At 33.0% G+C, this 17,322-nt stretch overlaps 2 protein-coding genes and 1 pseudogene across 11 annotated transcripts; 2 read left to right on the top strand and 1 right to left on the bottom strand.

Moving 5' to 3' along the window:
• The first annotated feature begins 637 nt into the window (after positions 1–637).
• Positions 638–2,739, top strand: LOC123229170 (light-harvesting complex-like protein OHP2, chloroplastic). Its single transcript, XM_044654807.1, has 2 exons — positions 638–1,269; positions 2,427–2,739. Exons 1-2 carry the CDS (start codon positions 782–784, stop codon positions 2,539–2,541), a joined length of 603 nt encoding a protein of 200 aa, XP_044510742.1. The 5' UTR covers positions 638–781; the 3' UTR covers positions 2,542–2,739.
• A 688-nt stretch (positions 2,740–3,427) lies between these two features.
• On the bottom strand, positions 3,428–5,374 carry LOC123229215. 10 transcript variants are annotated; one of them, XM_044654869.1, is made up of 3 exons: positions 5,093–5,328; positions 4,495–4,579; positions 3,428–3,897 (listed from the first exon to the last, which is right to left on the bottom strand). In XM_044654869.1, exons 2-3 carry the CDS (start codon positions 4,569–4,571, stop codon positions 3,636–3,638), a joined length of 339 nt encoding a protein of 112 aa, XP_044510804.1. In that variant the 5' UTR covers positions 4,572–4,579; positions 5,093–5,328; the 3' UTR covers positions 3,428–3,635. The 10 variants fall into 10 exon arrangements, 1 of the variants encoding a protein (XP_044510804.1); XR_006504823.1 differs by having other exon boundaries at positions 4,459–4,579; positions 5,093–5,374; XR_006504820.1 differs by having other exon boundaries at positions 4,481–4,579; positions 5,093–5,374.
• A 1,624-nt stretch (positions 5,375–6,998) lies between these two features.
• LOC123229701 lies at positions 6,999–9,748 on the top strand (annotated as a pseudogene).
• The last annotated feature ends 7,574 nt before the right edge of the window (positions 9,749–17,322 follow it).

Raw genomic sequence — 17,322 nt, 5'->3', positions numbered from 1 at the left:
TTAGTTTATCTCCATATATATATATATATATTTGCTTTGATAATCAGACATTTCGTTTGTATTAGTTAGATGAATAATTTTAAATTGTAGTAATCAGATTTATAATCAATATACTAGATAAGTCAGTATTTTATGAGGATGATAAAAACTCAAACTCAAACATTTTCTTGTTGTAATATTTTGTTAGTTTTACTAATTTTTAAGTCTTAGTTGATATCTTCCGTTTACATTACAAAATAAATTTTTATTGTGTGAGTGGCTCTTTCACTTAATATGATATACATAATAATGTTAGTTGCGAAGATAAATCATTTGACATTACAAATTCGAGAGAAAATTAAAATAATCATTTAAAAAACTCCTTTTAAACTTAATATTGCATTCAAAATAAATTGAATGTGTTTAAGAAAACAGAGAGAAGAAAAAGTGAAAAGAATTCTTATTGTTCTAAAGAGTTGTTATAAAATAAATAAAACATTTAATTGGAATATGGAATCATCTTTATACAATCACTAATTTTTCCCAACTATTCCTTGTGATAAATTTCAAAATTTTAGGACCTCTCTTAGATGGAGTCAAATATTAGGGATTTCAAAAACTTGTTCCTTTCCTCGTCACCTTATGGTTCATCTGTCTCTCCTTTGAAAACATGGCAAATCTTTGTCCACACAGGCCACACCTCTTCTCCACCATCTTTTTCCTTTAATTCCCTGAAAACAAGAACACAAATTCAACAAAAACAGAAGCAAAACAATAACACATATACAGATAAAGCAGAAAAATGAAAATGTCAGTAGCTTCTTCAATACCGTGTATCAAAATCCCAAGTCCATCAACCTGTTGCTCTTCTTCTCCTTCGTCTTCTTCAAGCTCATCACTTTCGCTACCAAGTTCCTCTTTTTATAGATTTTCAAGAGCAAAACAGCGGCTTGGTGGTGGGGCATTTTCTGTAACTTGTTCCCAAGATGAAGGGCCGATTAGGAGACCTGTGGCGCCTACTGTGAGAGAGCCTTTACCGCCCTCTACATTCAAACAGCCTGTCCCTCCATCGCCGCCGCCGCCTACTCCAACGTCGTCGTCTTCTTCGGTGGCTCAGCTGCCTAAGCTGGCTGTGGTGGCTAGTGGCATAGGTAAGAATGTGATTACTTTGGAGTTTCAGAGGCAGAAGGCAAAGAAACTTCAGGAGTATTTCAAGCAGAAGAAGCTTGAGGAAGCTAATGTTGGGCCATTCTTTGGGTTCATGGGAAAGAATGAGATCGCCAATGGCAGGTATTTTTTTAACTTCTATTTATATGGGATTTGGGAAGGTCAAACGGGTACCTTGCCTTGTGAGGATTATTGCACTTTTGTGTTGAAATTGAATTGCTGAATTAGATGGAAAGAAATAGTGATTCATTGGAGGTATGAAGAGATTATGATGTGGAAATCTGTGCTGTGCTAAGAACAAAAGCAAAAGGCAGATGAATTGTGTAGAATCTATGAAATTTTTGCGTATTTGGTTCAAATTTGAAGTTCAATCAAGGAGTAAAATTCCTTGCTATGATGTTAATGTTTCCTTTAAGTTCCCAGTTAAATTACTTTTAAGATATCTGCGCCTTTCTGTGCCCTTAAAGAAAGCATTCATTTTGCACATATTTTCACTTCCATTAAAACTAGTAGTTCAGTGAAATCGTGTTTAGAGTGGTATAGTAAAAGTTGTGTGTAAAATCTAGTAATTATTAGTTTAATGGAGTTTCATGTTCAGTCTTCCATTTCCATCAATTGATGTATGGAAGTTTACTCAGCAATGCTATTTTACTTTTAAAGATGGGGTTAATTACTATGAGCCAAATTCTTTAGTATAATGCAACATCTTGATTCATTAGCATTTTTTTTTTCATTTGCTTGAGTCCATTTTTGGCGATTCTTTAATAGGCCTCTTCTTTTTCAACCTCTGTATTGTACTCTACTGGTTTTACAATATAGTTGTAGTTTCTCAGTCAACCTATGTGTAGCACCTGCATATTGCTATTAGTCTAACGACTCTTAACCTCAACAAGCAATATCAGCATCCTTTTCCAAAGGAAGGAGAATGTCTGCTCTGGCATGCTATTCGCCTTTAGTAGAACCTCTTTTTTTTTTTTTAAATGATAAATTCAAACAAAAAGAAAGATCAACTTGTTGAAGATTAGGGAGTCAATAAACTCTGGACTCGCCTCTTGCTATGCATCAATATATGTTGGCGTCCTAAAAGTTACATTTGGACTGGACAAATGTACAATAATGTTTGTTTGCTGTCAGTTGTTATGTGATAGAACTGGAATTTTAGTCAGTAACATTTTGTTATCCTGAACTCATAACAACTTCTAGATGCTCTTAATTCTGTGAGTAATAGTTTGGGTTCTTATACAGTGCCTTCTCTGATGTTTACTAGTTTTGGTTGGCAGGTGGGCAATGTTTGGTTTCGCAGTTGGAATGCTGACGGAATATGCGACAGGCTCGGACTTGGTTAATCAAGTGAAGATCCTTCTTTCGAATTTTGGGATAGTAGATCTGGAATGAGTTATCTGCTTGACCCCTTAAACCTTTATACTTTTTGGGTTTCTGTAATTATTGTAGCTATATCCACCGTTTCATCTGCAACTTCTTCTGTTACACATTTCATATTCTCTTGGTTTATCAGTTGGATATCAAAGGATGTATTTACACAATTTACTTGATTCACAAGTATACAAGTTTATGTTTGAGCAGGGCGCGAAATCCGGTGAGTTGCCTCCTTTTCTTTTAACAAAATATATGCAGAGAATATGCTTTCTGTTTCTTCATTTGAAGTTGAAAATAAAATCTGCTGAATTCACGAAGGCTGCATAGAAAGATCTGAACTCTGAAGTCTTTAAAACAGCATAAACAAAGAGAAAGATTAAAAAAAAAAAAAAAGAGAAGAGAAAAAGAAAACTTGTCATGTTGATGTTTGGTTGGAGAGAAATGATTTTTTTTTTTTAACATTGAGAGATAAATTGAACTGGGCCTAGGTGGATCTTTATACAAAATGGCAAGTCCAAAAAAGAAAAATCAGTTTGGAGGTACATGCAAGCCATAAATACCATTTGGAAATTAATTTTGGAACAGTAGAACAGCCTCTATTATAAATGAACAAGTGACCCTTTGTCAATTTATCTCAAAATCGGTTGTGTGATGTCATAAAAAAGGTGCAGTTTATTGGATAATGTTAATGTTAGCCTAATCTTCAACATCATAAACCAATTACTGTAACAGCAATCTTGGTTTTGAAAACATTTTTACCAAAGCACATTTCAAGGTAAAATCTCAATCCAATGCAGTGAATCCTTTAAAAAGGTTTGTTCCTAATGCAAAGTGAAGTTCTTTAGTTCTAGATAAGAGAAAAAGGAAACAACAAAAGAAGAATAAAAAGTTCTAGCACAGTAAGTTGATAATTAGCGATTGCCAATCATAAAGGCAAAGCATGGTTATGATCATCATTTGCATAGAGGTTAATGGACAATATTTCTTTCTCTTTTCACCGAATTTCTTAAATTTGACAGCTTACAGTTTGAGAGCAAGAATCATCAGGCACCTAACTAGATTTCTAATGAAGAGAAATAGAGCTACAACAGAAGAATTTGTCATTAAAACATTCATTTGATTATAGCATAGACTAGTGTAAGAAGAAACGTGATAGTTACAAGTCGCAATGCCCTTCGGAGGAACAACAACCTTGCCTCTAGTCCTAGTACAAGAGCCTCAATCCTTGCTACACGAGCTGCCAACATGTCCAACCTCCTTTCCCAGGATGCTACATTGTCAATGCCATCTGCAATACTAAGGAGAGAATCTTCATGCTGAGGTGAATCACCTTCCCATGCCTGATAGTGACACATTTTCACTTGTTGAAGCTTACTGCAACAACAGATAAACTTTGATAAAGCCATAATCATTTCAGCATTTTCCCATTTCCCCTAACCTCAGCATTAACTTTGTTAAAGTTTCAACTCATCCTTTTTCAGTCAAGTAATGCCAATCAATTCATGAATCCTCACATGATTATGTTATAGGATAGACAAGAAGTAATATTATCCTCGAGTTTTGATCATTACCCAAACCATGCTTATTTTAGCATTCTAGCTTTGTTATAACAGAAATGATTCAAAATTCACAAGCCAAACATTCTAATTTGACAAGAAATCTGTTTCCAATAATGCCATAAATGAACTTGGCAAATGCATATTAAAAACTTACATAAAAAGAAGCATATGAGCAACTACACAGGCAAATTATGTATGCATATATATGAGCATGCAGGAGGACGCGTATGTGAGTGTGTCTATCATATACAGGAGGATAACTTGGAAAGCGGCAATTCGCAAGAATCTCTGCTTCAATGTGGATAGAAATGGAAAGAAAAATGACATAAAGTTCTAAAAAAGATGAAGATTTTTAGTATATCATATGTTCTTGAACCTCCAATTTAATTGACTGTTACCAGCTTTTTCTTACTTCTCATTGCTGCTTTTCTTCCCTCCTACACATAGAATCAGATTCCTACAAATCAAGACTTGCACAAAACAGCACATTACTCAACCTAGCCAAACCACAAAAAAGTTCTAGCATTTGTTAATTCACCCTCTTTTCTCAAAAAACTTGACAACAAAAATGTAAAAAACAAATGACCATATTATCAGGGTAATCCTATAACACAGGGATAGAAATATCCCTGGCATTATCAAGATCAACATATTGGTAACAGTAATGCCACATTTGGAATGTTTAACATCATTTTCACTTTGAAACTGGTACTAACATAGTACTCCACTTATAGATTTAGGCTAAATTAAAGCTAATAATCAGTTAGAATTTGCTCAAGCACAAGTATAAAAGCATGGTGTTGGTGTGTGCTCCAGAAAACACGAAACTTGAATCCCTTTCTCTGTTCATCCCACAGACAAAAAAACAAGATTTTATACATTTTATGATCAAGAAACAAACTTTTCATCATGGAAAATCTTGGTTAAAGCTAAAGATAATCAAACAAAATTACAAAGACTAAATTTTTATCAGCTCTGACTAGTAAAAAATTGAACTTTGAAGCATTTACCTGAAAGTGAGAAGAGAGCAAGATTAAAACTGAACTCGAAAGCTGAAAATTTCGTAAGCTTTAATGGGAGGAAAAAGCGCTTTGAAAATTCAAAGGCCAGCCTCGATGGTAGAGAGGAACAATGTGTGCAAATTAGGTGGTAGCCTGAAACCAGAGGAACAAAACTCGCCACTTCAGACTAGACCTGCCCCATGATCTGATGACGTGGCAACATCACAGTGGAGTTTACCAAATGGCGCAAATCGAAGGCCAAGATTTCTTTGTAAATACTCAAAATATCCCCGTGATAGTAGTCCCATCCCATATATAAGATTTAGCCAACGGGCTACCTGTATATATTGTTGAATATATAATTAAATATATATATAATATTATTATATAATTAAATATTAATTTATTTTTAATTTAAAATTATCTAATTATATAATAATATATTATATATTAAAAAATATATATAAATAGTTCTATTATTCTATCACTCTACGTTATGTTTGACATTACAAATATCAATTTAAGAATAAATTATACAATGTAATATCACTGAAATTTTCTTATAATGTTTGCTAAATCCGGTGGACTAGGCTACCATCTCTTGGCTTTTTATGCTCAGCAGAACTCTTCACAGGCCAATTAAAAGATATCAGATTTGGGCATGCATGCATTCAATCAATTTTTTTATTTATTATAGGCAAAGGGACTTGCTCCTACCCAAAGTTAATTGCATTATCAAGTATTTGTTAACTATTAAAAACTCAAACATTTATTTATAAATAATTAAAATTAATAAAATTAGTTAATTTTTAATGATAAAATTATTATTTAACTAGATATATATTAAAAATAATAAAATATTATCTATTTTCCTTCTAAGTTTATAAAATTAACAATTTCTCTCTAAGATTAAATTTTAAAATGTTATATTTTCCTTATAAGGTTTCCTTCTTTTTCTTTTTCTATTTTTTGACACTGTTATCGATCGACTTCTCTCTCTTCCCTTTTTTAATGTTCGTAACTGGATGAAGAATGTCCTTGTCACAAAGCCGATTTGTCTTCGTCTAGTGACGAAGACGTTCTTTATCTGATTACTAGCATCGGAAAAGGGAGAGAGAGAGAGAAGCTGACTAGTGACACCAACAAAAAGAGGGGAAAAAAAGAAAGAAACTATGGAGGAAAAAATATAACATTTTAAAGTTTAATTTTATGAGAAAATTGTTAGTTTCCTAAACCTAGAGAAAAATAAATAATTTTAATTAGTTCTGTTACTTTTAACAGTCCAAAAGTGGATGTTTGAGTTTTCAATAGTTAACGGATATTAATTTGATAATACAATGAACTTTGGATGAGAATAAGTCCTTTAGCCTTTATTATAATCTAAAAATCCTTTCGATAACCCAAAAATTCTTTTATTTGCATTGCAAGTCCGAAATCAAAATTAAGCATCTACGATCTACCAAACCTAAAAATCCTTTAGATAATCCAAAAATTCTTCGTACTTGCATTGCAACAGTTGAAACTACGTAAACCAAAGGAAATAAAAATGTAAGTCAATTTGTTTTTCACTCTATTCCTCTGTTCTTTTTAGCGGAAAAGGCAAAGAACAACACCCTCCAAATTCGCTTTTCAACAACAATACAAAAATGCCGGCCTTTTGCCTATGCCAATGGTCGGCACTTGTTTATCGTCTTCTTCTCCCATCACTTTCTCGTCTCAAACTTAACTCTACAAGTGTCTCTCTTTCTTTCTTGTTCTTCGACCTGTATTATGCAATTTGTCAAGAGTCTTTTAAACTGAAATTTGACTGGATAAAAAAAGTCATAGGATGTGTACAGGCTAAGACTGGATGAACTCATAGGCTAAAGGGTTGACCAAGTTCAAAAAGGAAAACGGTTATGTGGGGAGAGTCATGATGGGCTACAGGAGATCCACAGGTCAGAGATACAATGAGACAGAACTGGGTGGCGCTCGGATTCTGAGGCCTGAGTTGCGTGTTGTTCCTGAAATTATTAGGAAGGTGATATGAACCTGACAGAACCATACTTTTCAATATAGAAAACAAGTATGATATTTTGTATTTAGAATTCTAACATACCACTATGCTTCACAGCCTCAACGTCTGTGCAAGCTAACTGTGCGTTAATTCCCTACTAGCCTTAAGTGAATATTACAATGCCGATATCACCATCTGTGTCTCACAATTACAATTAGAAGACATAATGATGACTCTGATACTAAATGATACATATCTTGAGAGAATCACACCTAAAAAACTAGCTATTAAGATGGGAGAACCCTAGACCATATAAGTTTCACACTAGTCGTTTATACTTTTCAATCTGAGATCTGAATCTCATGCTTTACATTTGAGATCCTAATAGAAGGGAAGGTGATTAATGGTAGAGTGAAAAGAGGTTTGCAGAGTGGAAACAATAAGGAAAGCGAGTTTGTTGGGGGATGGCCTAAATAGCTCATTTATAATATTCCTAGAGAGGCTTTGGCAGGTTTGGCTCCAAAAAGCGCCGAGTTTTATGATAAACTTGACAAGGTAGAACTGATTTTTTTCCCCAATTTTACTTTGGTTTTCATTTATTGCGCTTCCTTTAACCGATTGGAATGATTGATTTTCTGCAAATTTTGTTGATCCAGGAAAAGGGTTTTGATGTTATGTTCTCTGCTTAGGCCTATCAATTGAATTAGGCTCAAGTTCAGTTGTGATTAGCTTTATTTTGGTCTTACAAACTTTTGTTTTCCTGAGTTTCTCAGAAAAAAAAAAAAAAGGCAATTGGATTGCTAATTTGGCTGTATTGGTTTGGACTGTTGCACGGGTCGGGCAGCGTACTTACAGTAATGTGTATAAAGCTCCAGATAGGGAGACCGGAAAGATTGTTGCCATGAAGAGGCTTCAGTTCGATACATCGGAGCCTGAGAGTGTGAAATTTATGGCAAGAGAGATTATGATTTTGCGGAAGTTGGATCATCCCAATGTAGTAAAGCTTGTAGGATTGGCAACATCAAGAATGCAATATAGTCTTTTTCTTGTTTTTGATTTCATGCAGTCAGATTTTGCTGGAGTCATCTCCCACCCTGATGGCAGACTCACTGAACATCAGGTGCAAATGATGATTATTTCATAACTGATTTTGGTGGTCTGAGTTTTATTAATTTGTCGCTAAAGTTTGAGTTTTTGTTATGCAGGTGAAGTGTTATATGCATCAACTGCTTTCAGGCCTGCAGCATTGTCATGAAAGAGGGATTTTACATCGTGACATCAAGGGATCAAACCTGTTGATTGATAAAAATGTGTTGCCAAAGATTGCAGATTTTAGGCTTGCCAATTACTTTTCTCCCAAGCAAAAGCGCCCTCTCACAAGCTGAGTTGTGACGCTTTGGTATAGAGCCCTTGAACTGTTGCTGGGCACCACAAATTATGGTGTAGCCATTGATTTATGGAGTGCTGGAAGCCTCCTGGCAGAAATGTTTGCAGGCAGGCCAATTATGCTTGGTAGAACTAAGGTGAAACCTCGCAATCTTGCTTCAGTTTTGTCAACTAAAGGTTCAAGAAATCTTTGTATTAGTTGTTAGTTTCTGATAAGATCAAGTTTTAATGCATTCAGGTTGAGCAACTTCACAGGATTTTCAAGCTATGTGGTGCACCATCAGAGGACTACTGGAAAAAATTGAAGCTGTCAACAACTTTTCAGGCCACCAGCATAGAAACCTTGTCTATTTGGAGGCTTCCAGGATTTTCCTGAATCTTCTTTGGGTCTCTTGAGCTCTCTGCTCGCATTAGATCCTGCATATCGTGGCTTGGCATCTTCAGCCCTCCAAAATGAGGCAAGTAAAATACTAATGTCAATGATTTGCGAATTCTATCGCCAAATCTCATGCTAATAAGTTCCTTCTGCTTGCAGTTCTTTTCCGTAAGTCCACTGGCAGGCGATCGAAAATAGAATGTAATCAGGAAAAATTGAAGCTTCTTGTTTAAAATTTGCTATAGTTTCTCTCTGTGTAGTTATTCTGTAACTTATTTCTGATCACTTCATTAACTTCCAGGAACAGAAGATCAAGAATGAAGAATCGGTCTAAAACACATCACGAGTGCAGAAGTAAAGATCAAGCGTCTGAACTACCAAAACAAGAAAATGAATCAAATAATGAGGTAAAGTTTAACATTTAAAATTCATAAGCAGTCCCTTCTATAAATGAAATCGTAAACAAAACAATATGTATCAAATGCAAGTTCTATTAGAAGACTATAGAGTTGCAGATTAGTTGAATGGTTATAATTTTCAGGAGCCGGAGGTGGAGAAGATTGTGGAGCTAGATGTGCGAAGCCACAAGCCCCGCATCAGCACCAGCAGCGCGACATCCAGCGTGAAGCAAAGCAACCAGTTGGAGATCTTGCCTTTCCTGCTCTCTCCAATGGCAGCTTCGAGTCAAAAGTTGTTACCAGAAACACATGATCATCCCAATGCAAGCAAGAAGATCAAGAACCGGCCTCCATTACCCACCTTCAGAACTAGTTCTAACAATTATAATGACACTGACATTGCTGTTAACAAATACAAATTAAATCGAGTCCATAGGTCTGCATCCACCAGAGAATTCAGAAAATTGAATCAAAACAAAAACTTAGGAGCTCTATGCATTGATCATTAGACTGTGAAATTATTTTCTCTTTTTTTCAGTTATAATTTTTTATTTCCATATTTGTTTCTATACATTTTTTTATCCTCTTTAGACAGTGTAAAAGTCAATACATACACCATGATTATGCTCTACAATGCATCTAAGATTTGTGCTTCAGGGTTGTCCTGGTGATTGTAAATTGTAGCTTGCTTAATTTAAAGCAAATGTTTTTTCTTAAGTAATAGATAACTAAAATCGATATTGTTCTCGGCTGTTAACAAATTCATGAATTGTGTCATCGGCTAAAATTTTTTATATGCCCTTGTGGCATCCTTGATATTGTATTCTCAATGATCAGTCTGGTATACACATACATTATGATTTAAAATCACTAGTTTTGTCCTACTTTAGACTCATCAGAGTAACAAGTTTAACTCCTGATCAGTTTATGCATAGATGGTTAAGTCTCTTTTCAATGCGTCCCTGACTATATTGCACACGCTCCATGGATAGAGCGCCCCAATTAAGTCTATATTCGAAATGAGTTTGTTTGAATTTTAAATAAGTTTTATTCAAATGAGCCTAATATACATGAACCCAAACCGGAGCTAACAAATATTATTACATCCAAACTCAAACAAAAAACCAAGTACTAGCCAGGTTCGGCTTACATGACTGCAATAAATGTATTTACTCAAATAGTCAATGCAAGGAGTGGAATCGGGCATTAGGTGGGGGTTTGGGCATTCGGATTAGTAAGGAATGGAATTGGGCAGCGGTTTCTAAGCACCTGTGGAACCTTTTGCCACCAAAAAGTGACTCTACTTGGGTTAATTGGATGAGGAGGAATATGTTAAAAATGAGATCATTGTGAGAAAACGAAGCGATGGGTGAGTGTCCTTGGTTCTGGAAGAAACTTATGAAGCTTAGAGAAGATCTGTATTTTAAAAAGAGAAGCTGGGCTAAGGAGGGAAGACTTAGAAGGAGGTGGATGAGAAAGGTGAAAATTTTATCTAACTTTTTTTCTGTTTTTGCAGGTTTCTCCAAAATCACCATGCTGTTGATCTGTGATGATCCTGGTTGTTATTGCTTTTCGGTATCGTTGTTTAATTTTTGCAGTACTTTTGAGCTAGTGATGTCAGGTTGCTGCTAGTTCTATTGGCTGCATTGCATGACTTGAGAGATGCTGTCTCTCATGCGCTGCCCAGTTTGTTTGCTACCTTCTGCCTGGCAGCTTCCATTGTTGATCATCTCCTCCCTTCAAGTCTGTCATTCTCCTCTGGTGGTGTGCTGCTGCTTCGCATATGTGGTTGGCCTGGTTTCCTAATTTCCTTTTTGTAGATCAAGTTTTTGTCCAGCTTGCCCAGTTTCTACTTCTTCAGCTTGAGTCTAGAATTCCAGCCGAATCCTTCCTTCTTCTCTTCTGATTTTCTGTTGCATCTTCTTTGGGGTTGTAGTCTTGCAGCATGTGTTTCCTTGGTCTCCCCTCTTGTAGATGGCAATTTTTGGTTGCTGCTTTCAGTCTTGCAGGCTCCCCTCCCAACAGTCTACCTCCTACTTTCCTATGAGCTCCCCAAGTCAGCCATAAGTTCTCCTTTGGTTGCACATATTCCAGCTTATAGAATTTATGGCAGAAAATTGTTTGTGTTGAACTCCCTCATGGTTCTGCAATTTCAAAGGTATCCCAGTCTCCTTGTTCACCTCCTTGCTTCCCTGCCTCCTGCCCACTTTGAGCTGAAAGTTGGCTCTCTCTGGACAACTTGGTTCATGCCTTCCTTTAATTTGTTTTGCTGCAGCATTAGGCTGCCTGTTGATGGTTTATTTAGTCTTGCCATTTTGCTTGTTTTGGTCTTTTTGCTCACAGGCTTGCTAATTTGTATGTATTTAGCGTTTGAAACATGTATAGCTCTTTGTGTTCTCCTCTTGAACTCTGTCATTGTGAGAATGGTGGTAGGTCTTCAAGAAGAGAATGCTAGAATGTTCCTTTTGTTGTTTTGATAATTTGGCTTGTTGTAGTTCTTTGACTTCCCTTCGATTCTGAAAGAGTGAGCTTAGGTTGTTTAGGGTTCTTACTTGAGGTCTTTTCTTGTTGTTAATATATTCTTTAATTACCAAAAAAAACAAAAAAAAAACTTCTCACATTTTTTTCTCAATTAACACATCCTTTCATTTCATTTTACTTTCTCCATTAACCCAACTTTTCACTTTTCTCGATTAACACAACTTTTCAGTTTTTCAGCCTTCAGGCTTCAACACTTAACTCCTCCATTGGCCATAGAATTCCAAAAAGATTTTAGCTCAAGCAGCCATTTTATTTCTCATCTGTGACATTTGGTTGCCCAAGTTGCTTTGTCAAGGAGCTTGTTTGCATTTGACGATGAGCCAATGGAGTAAAAATCAAGTTATTCTCTGAACCAAATGGTAAGTCATTTTCCCGGCGATGACAAGTCATTTCTTGCGAAATCAACTATAAGTTTTTATATTGCATCCTAATTTTGGATTTAAGGTTTCTAATTTAGTTGAACTGTATTTTGGGATTAAGGTTTCTGTCTAGTGAGACGAGTCATTTCCGAACTGATCTTGAACTCCAGTTCTGACGACCAAGCCAATCACAATAAGCCAATCTATCAAGTTAGGCAAGCTCGAGCCAAAGCTCGGGCTCACCAGGTAAAAATCGAGCTGAAACCTAATCGTATCATGTTTAAGTTCGATTCAGTTTGAATCTAACCCTAACCCCAACAAACAACAATAAAACCACGAAACTAATAAATATGCACACACACTCTTTTGCACGCCAATTATTGTGTCTGTCCAAGCTCTTGTCATAATCACTAATCTTGAGCCATGACATGATGTTATCACATACCGATAATTATTTGCAAAGTTTGTTGTTACTAAGTAGAAGTGGTAGTGGGTCATGCCGAGCCAAGTTGGATTGGCTTTACCATGAACTATCGTGCCTATAGGCCATCTGAGGCCTAAACTTGCATAATAGCAGGCCTTGCAGACCATACGACCCGCAATACGACTTACACTATAGTGGGTCATGTCGTACCAAGCCTTTAATGGGCCAAACCCTAGGCAGGCCACTCCATTAATGTTATTAATAAAATAATTTTTCATTAAATTTTTTTAAAATTATGTTTTATAATAAAAGAAAACATGTTAAAAAATTGAATTCTGATTAAAATAAAGGTAAACATATTTATAATAAGTGAGTTGAGTTTTTATAATCAGTTTCACTTATGTAAGATAATTAAAATTTATGTTTGATTGAAACTTAATACTCAACCTTTATATAAAGTGAATTAAATAAAAATGTTAGAGAGTTTATAATTTTTTTATACTTTAATTATTTTTAATTTTTAATTTTTTGTATGACTAGTTGCATCTAGGTTCATGGTACAATCCTTAGGTCTAACACGACGTACTACAATAATGGGTCACACTAATAATGGAGGACTCGGTTCAAGTTAGGTCAGGTCAGGTCATCCTTGCTATGTCTATTATAAAGTAAATAATGCAATGGAGGAGGCAAAGATATACATTGGGTATCATTTTGTACTATTTGAAGGAAGATGATATCACACTATCGCAATTATTTTAGAATACATCACTTGTCGATACTAATTAGAGGGTGTTTGATTTAAAGAATATTTTATTATTAAAATACGAAGATTACTTTGAAAATAGATTATCTTAAAGATTACTGAGTATAAATTATTACTATATTTGATAAAATTAAGTAAAAATAGGTAAATATAAATAATTATTGTATTTAATTAAAGATAATAAAAAAATATTAGTATATTATTTTATTCAAATACCTTTAGATTTAATTATTCTAAAGTATTTTTTTTGTTATTTATTATATTAATTGAAAATGAGATTATTTTTATCCTAAAAATAATTAATAAATAAAAATATAGTTACAATAAAATTAAGATTATTTTAAAATCTTTTAATAATTAAAGTAAATACGATAATATTATTAATAATAAAAATTATTAATTTTTTTTATTTATAAATTAAATAAAATAATATAAATAATGGAAGGCAGGAGGACACCTATAAACTATTAACAAGTGTAGCACTCATCCTGAAAATTATACCGAAACATAATGCGCCAAGCATGGCCCATCAACTCATGCATGCGTTAAAAATTTCCAATAAAAACGTTGGCTAAATCACTAATGCCTACTCAAGTTTTAGTACATTTTTAAAACGCCCCTATAATATTTTAAAAATATGAATATTTATCAATAAATGGTTAAATTTAATCAAAATTATTAATTATAAGAAATAAAATTATTACTTTATTAATAAAATTAAAATAAATAAAATTATATTTTCTTTTCTTTTATTGATATAAAAAACTAATAATTTTTTTAGGATTAAATTTTAAAAAATTTATTTTTTTCTTTAAGTTTTGAAAAACAAATCCGACCAACTATCAAGTGAATGGTGACCTCCTTCTACGACAATCTCCTTCGTTATCTAAATCTAGATGATGAACGTTGCCTCTCGTGATGATAAGTGGTCATTCTTCGTGGTCAGATATAAAAGATGGATAAAAAGTGTTAATCATCAGTCAGAATGATGGTGACCGAAGAAGAGAAATAAACTTTAGGGGATAAAATATTAATTTTGAAAATTCTAAAAATAAAATATGAGAAAAAATGATATTAACTCTTAAGGTTTAGAGTTTACTAGTAAAATACCGATTTTACTTTTATTTATAATAAAAAATTTTAACAAAATTAATTTATATATGAATATTTAAAATTTCAAAATATTATAAATATATTTTTGAAAATAGATTAAAACTCCAAAAAAGTTTAAAAAAAAAAAAAAAAACTAACATGTCATATTTCAAAGCTGAATCGATTGTAAATTAGAAATTAAAGATTTGGTCAGATTCGGTTGGGGTGTCAATTTCAATCAATAATCTCCTTCTCTTTCCACTCAGACCGCAATAAAAAATTTCTGCATTTTTGTTTTTAGTTTTTGGACATTTTGATATTCCCTCCCTTCCCTGCTAATTAATTGTCTAAGATAGCAATAATTAATTATTAATTCATGCACTTAACAGTTTAGCTGACTTTGTTGATTGGTCAAGCCTAACTAATTAATGTTAATCCTCTTCCTAATTACTTCAACTTGATCAAGTGTGAATCCTTATCAAAATCCCCAAGACTTGCCTCAATCAATCCCATCCCAGCAAAATAATTTCAACTTATCAAATAATTATTGATATTTAAGGACGCAAAGTTCAGACTTAAATGATTCCAAATTGAAACGTATGAGATTCTGATTGTTATTAAAGAATAAAATTTAGAATGATGAAATTTCAAATTTAGTTCAAACTATAAAATCGAACAAAATCGTTTAAAAATTACGATTTGATTTGGTTTGTTTGTAAAATTATTTGTTTTAAATTGATAAATTTTAAAAAAATAATTTTTAATTTACATTATAATTTAGGTAATTTTTAAACTAAACCAAACTGTAAATCATATTTTTTTAATATATATATATATATATATATATATATATATATATATAAACTATATTTGATAGAATTTTTTAATAAGCAGTTGTTTTTATTCATATTTATTTTATTATTTTCTTTACTTATATATTGTATAAATATTTCATATTTATTTTACATATGTATTATATTCAAGAAAATAATAATTCAATTAATTTGATTAAATAATATATATTTAGAAATTCATGACTTTAATAGGTTTAAACTGTAATTTAAATCAGATCAAACCATATTTTTTCAGCTTGATTTAAAACTTAAAATGGTTTGGTTTAATTTAAAAATCTTTTAAACTATTTTTTTCATTTTGATTTCAAAAAAACTTTCAAACCACATCAAATCTGATCATACACACTTCTGCGAGTGCATTATGTTTTTAATCAAAATGTTGAGAGAGAGAGTATTTGATGATTTTTAGCATACCCTTTTCAATTCTTCACCACCTAAATTAATCCACAGCTTGATTTTGTAAAATAAAGAAAAAAGAAAAACTGAAACAATGAACAAGATAGAGAAAGAAGAAATAACTGAGTTATATTTGCCATCAGATCCAAATTACACCCCATTAAGTATCCACGAAAAGAGAAGTAATTTCAACATCTCTTTGTGTCATTTTCCTGAGAAAATATAAATTTTCCCAGAACATAAACCATGGAAACACAAAACTTTATACAAGCAAAAGCCATTGAAGTCTCAACAATCTTTGAATTGATTAAAGATTGTTAATAAACTATATATATATATATATATATATATATAAATATACTCAAACACTGCTATAACGAGCATCAGAGAACTTGTTCTTGATCCACTTGAAGCTGTTTCTGACGCTGGATTTAACCTTACCTTCGACGGTGAAAACGTTGTAAGAGGCTATTCTTTTCTTCCTTTTAAGCGCTGGATCGGCTGATGTTGCGAAGCCATTTCCTTTGCCGTACGGGCCGTTGAAGGTGTATGAATTTGATCGATCTTCCCACCCGAATTCTTCTGAAAAAGACGATGAGTATTCTGGTAATGACTTGCTCTTCTCCATCACTTAATTTGCAGCACTCAATCACTTTTATTTGTTTCTCTTCACGGGATTTAGACTTTGTCTCTCTATTTATACAACTGGGATCAAACTGTTGAGTTTTGGTCCACATGCCCTTCAGCAATATTTGATTGGTCAAAGAATGGACGGTCCTGATTGGATAGTAGCAAACATTAGGCGAAATTTTGGATTTAGGAAGAAAAAATTTTAGTCTTTTTGTCTTTTCAATGCTGAAATGTAAAAATAAAATTATGCTATAAATAAATTACTATACAAATAAATTTATTAATATAAATTAGTGATAATTTATCATTAAAATATATGATTGTTTATATTTTTTCTCACATTAAAATTATTCAATTATATATAAAAAAAAAAACATACACGGAGAGAGAGTTGAAGCTTCTAAAACAATGGACCCTAACTATTACAATTCTGTGGGTTTTTATATATCCATGGTAGAATTACATAGAAACCCTCTAGTTGTTTACAAATTGTAACGCCATCCTTCTAGTTTTATAACAGTGTAATTTAGTCCTAGGTTTCGTTTGCCACATGTATTAACAAATTAGATACTTTTATCTCAGTTTATACAGAAAAATTTGTATATATAATGTTACATAAAATATAATTTCATTTACTTATATATATATATATATATATATATATATATATATATATATATATATATATATATATATTCACTTACAATTATGGGATTTTTTAGACCTTTAATTTATTTTTAAGATGATTCTCATGGGATAATTTTAAGGATCATCTATCTAGTAAAATAGAATGGATGATCCAGTGTGGCGGCAGAGCAACTGTGATGTTGGAGCGGCAAGGGAGGTGATGATAAGTGAGGCGTAGAAAAATGATGAGGGTAAGTGGGTGGTGGTGATGGGGCCAAGTGTGGGTAGCATAATTAAAATGAAATCAGAAACAATAAATTGGGGACCCAGATGAGTGTTTTTAGGCTTTTCATTTTAACAAAATAAATAAATAATAAGCAGACAAAAGTAAGCC

The sequence above is a fragment of the Mangifera indica genome, chromosome 11 (genome assembly GCF_011075055.1).
Source record: "Mangifera indica cultivar Alphonso chromosome 11, CATAS_Mindica_2.1, whole genome shotgun sequence".
Taxonomy (NCBI): Eukaryota; Viridiplantae; Streptophyta; class Magnoliopsida; order Sapindales; family Anacardiaceae; genus Mangifera; species Mangifera indica.
Note: the sequence above shows the minus strand (reverse complement) of the source record. Positions and strands in the feature narration are given on the sequence as shown.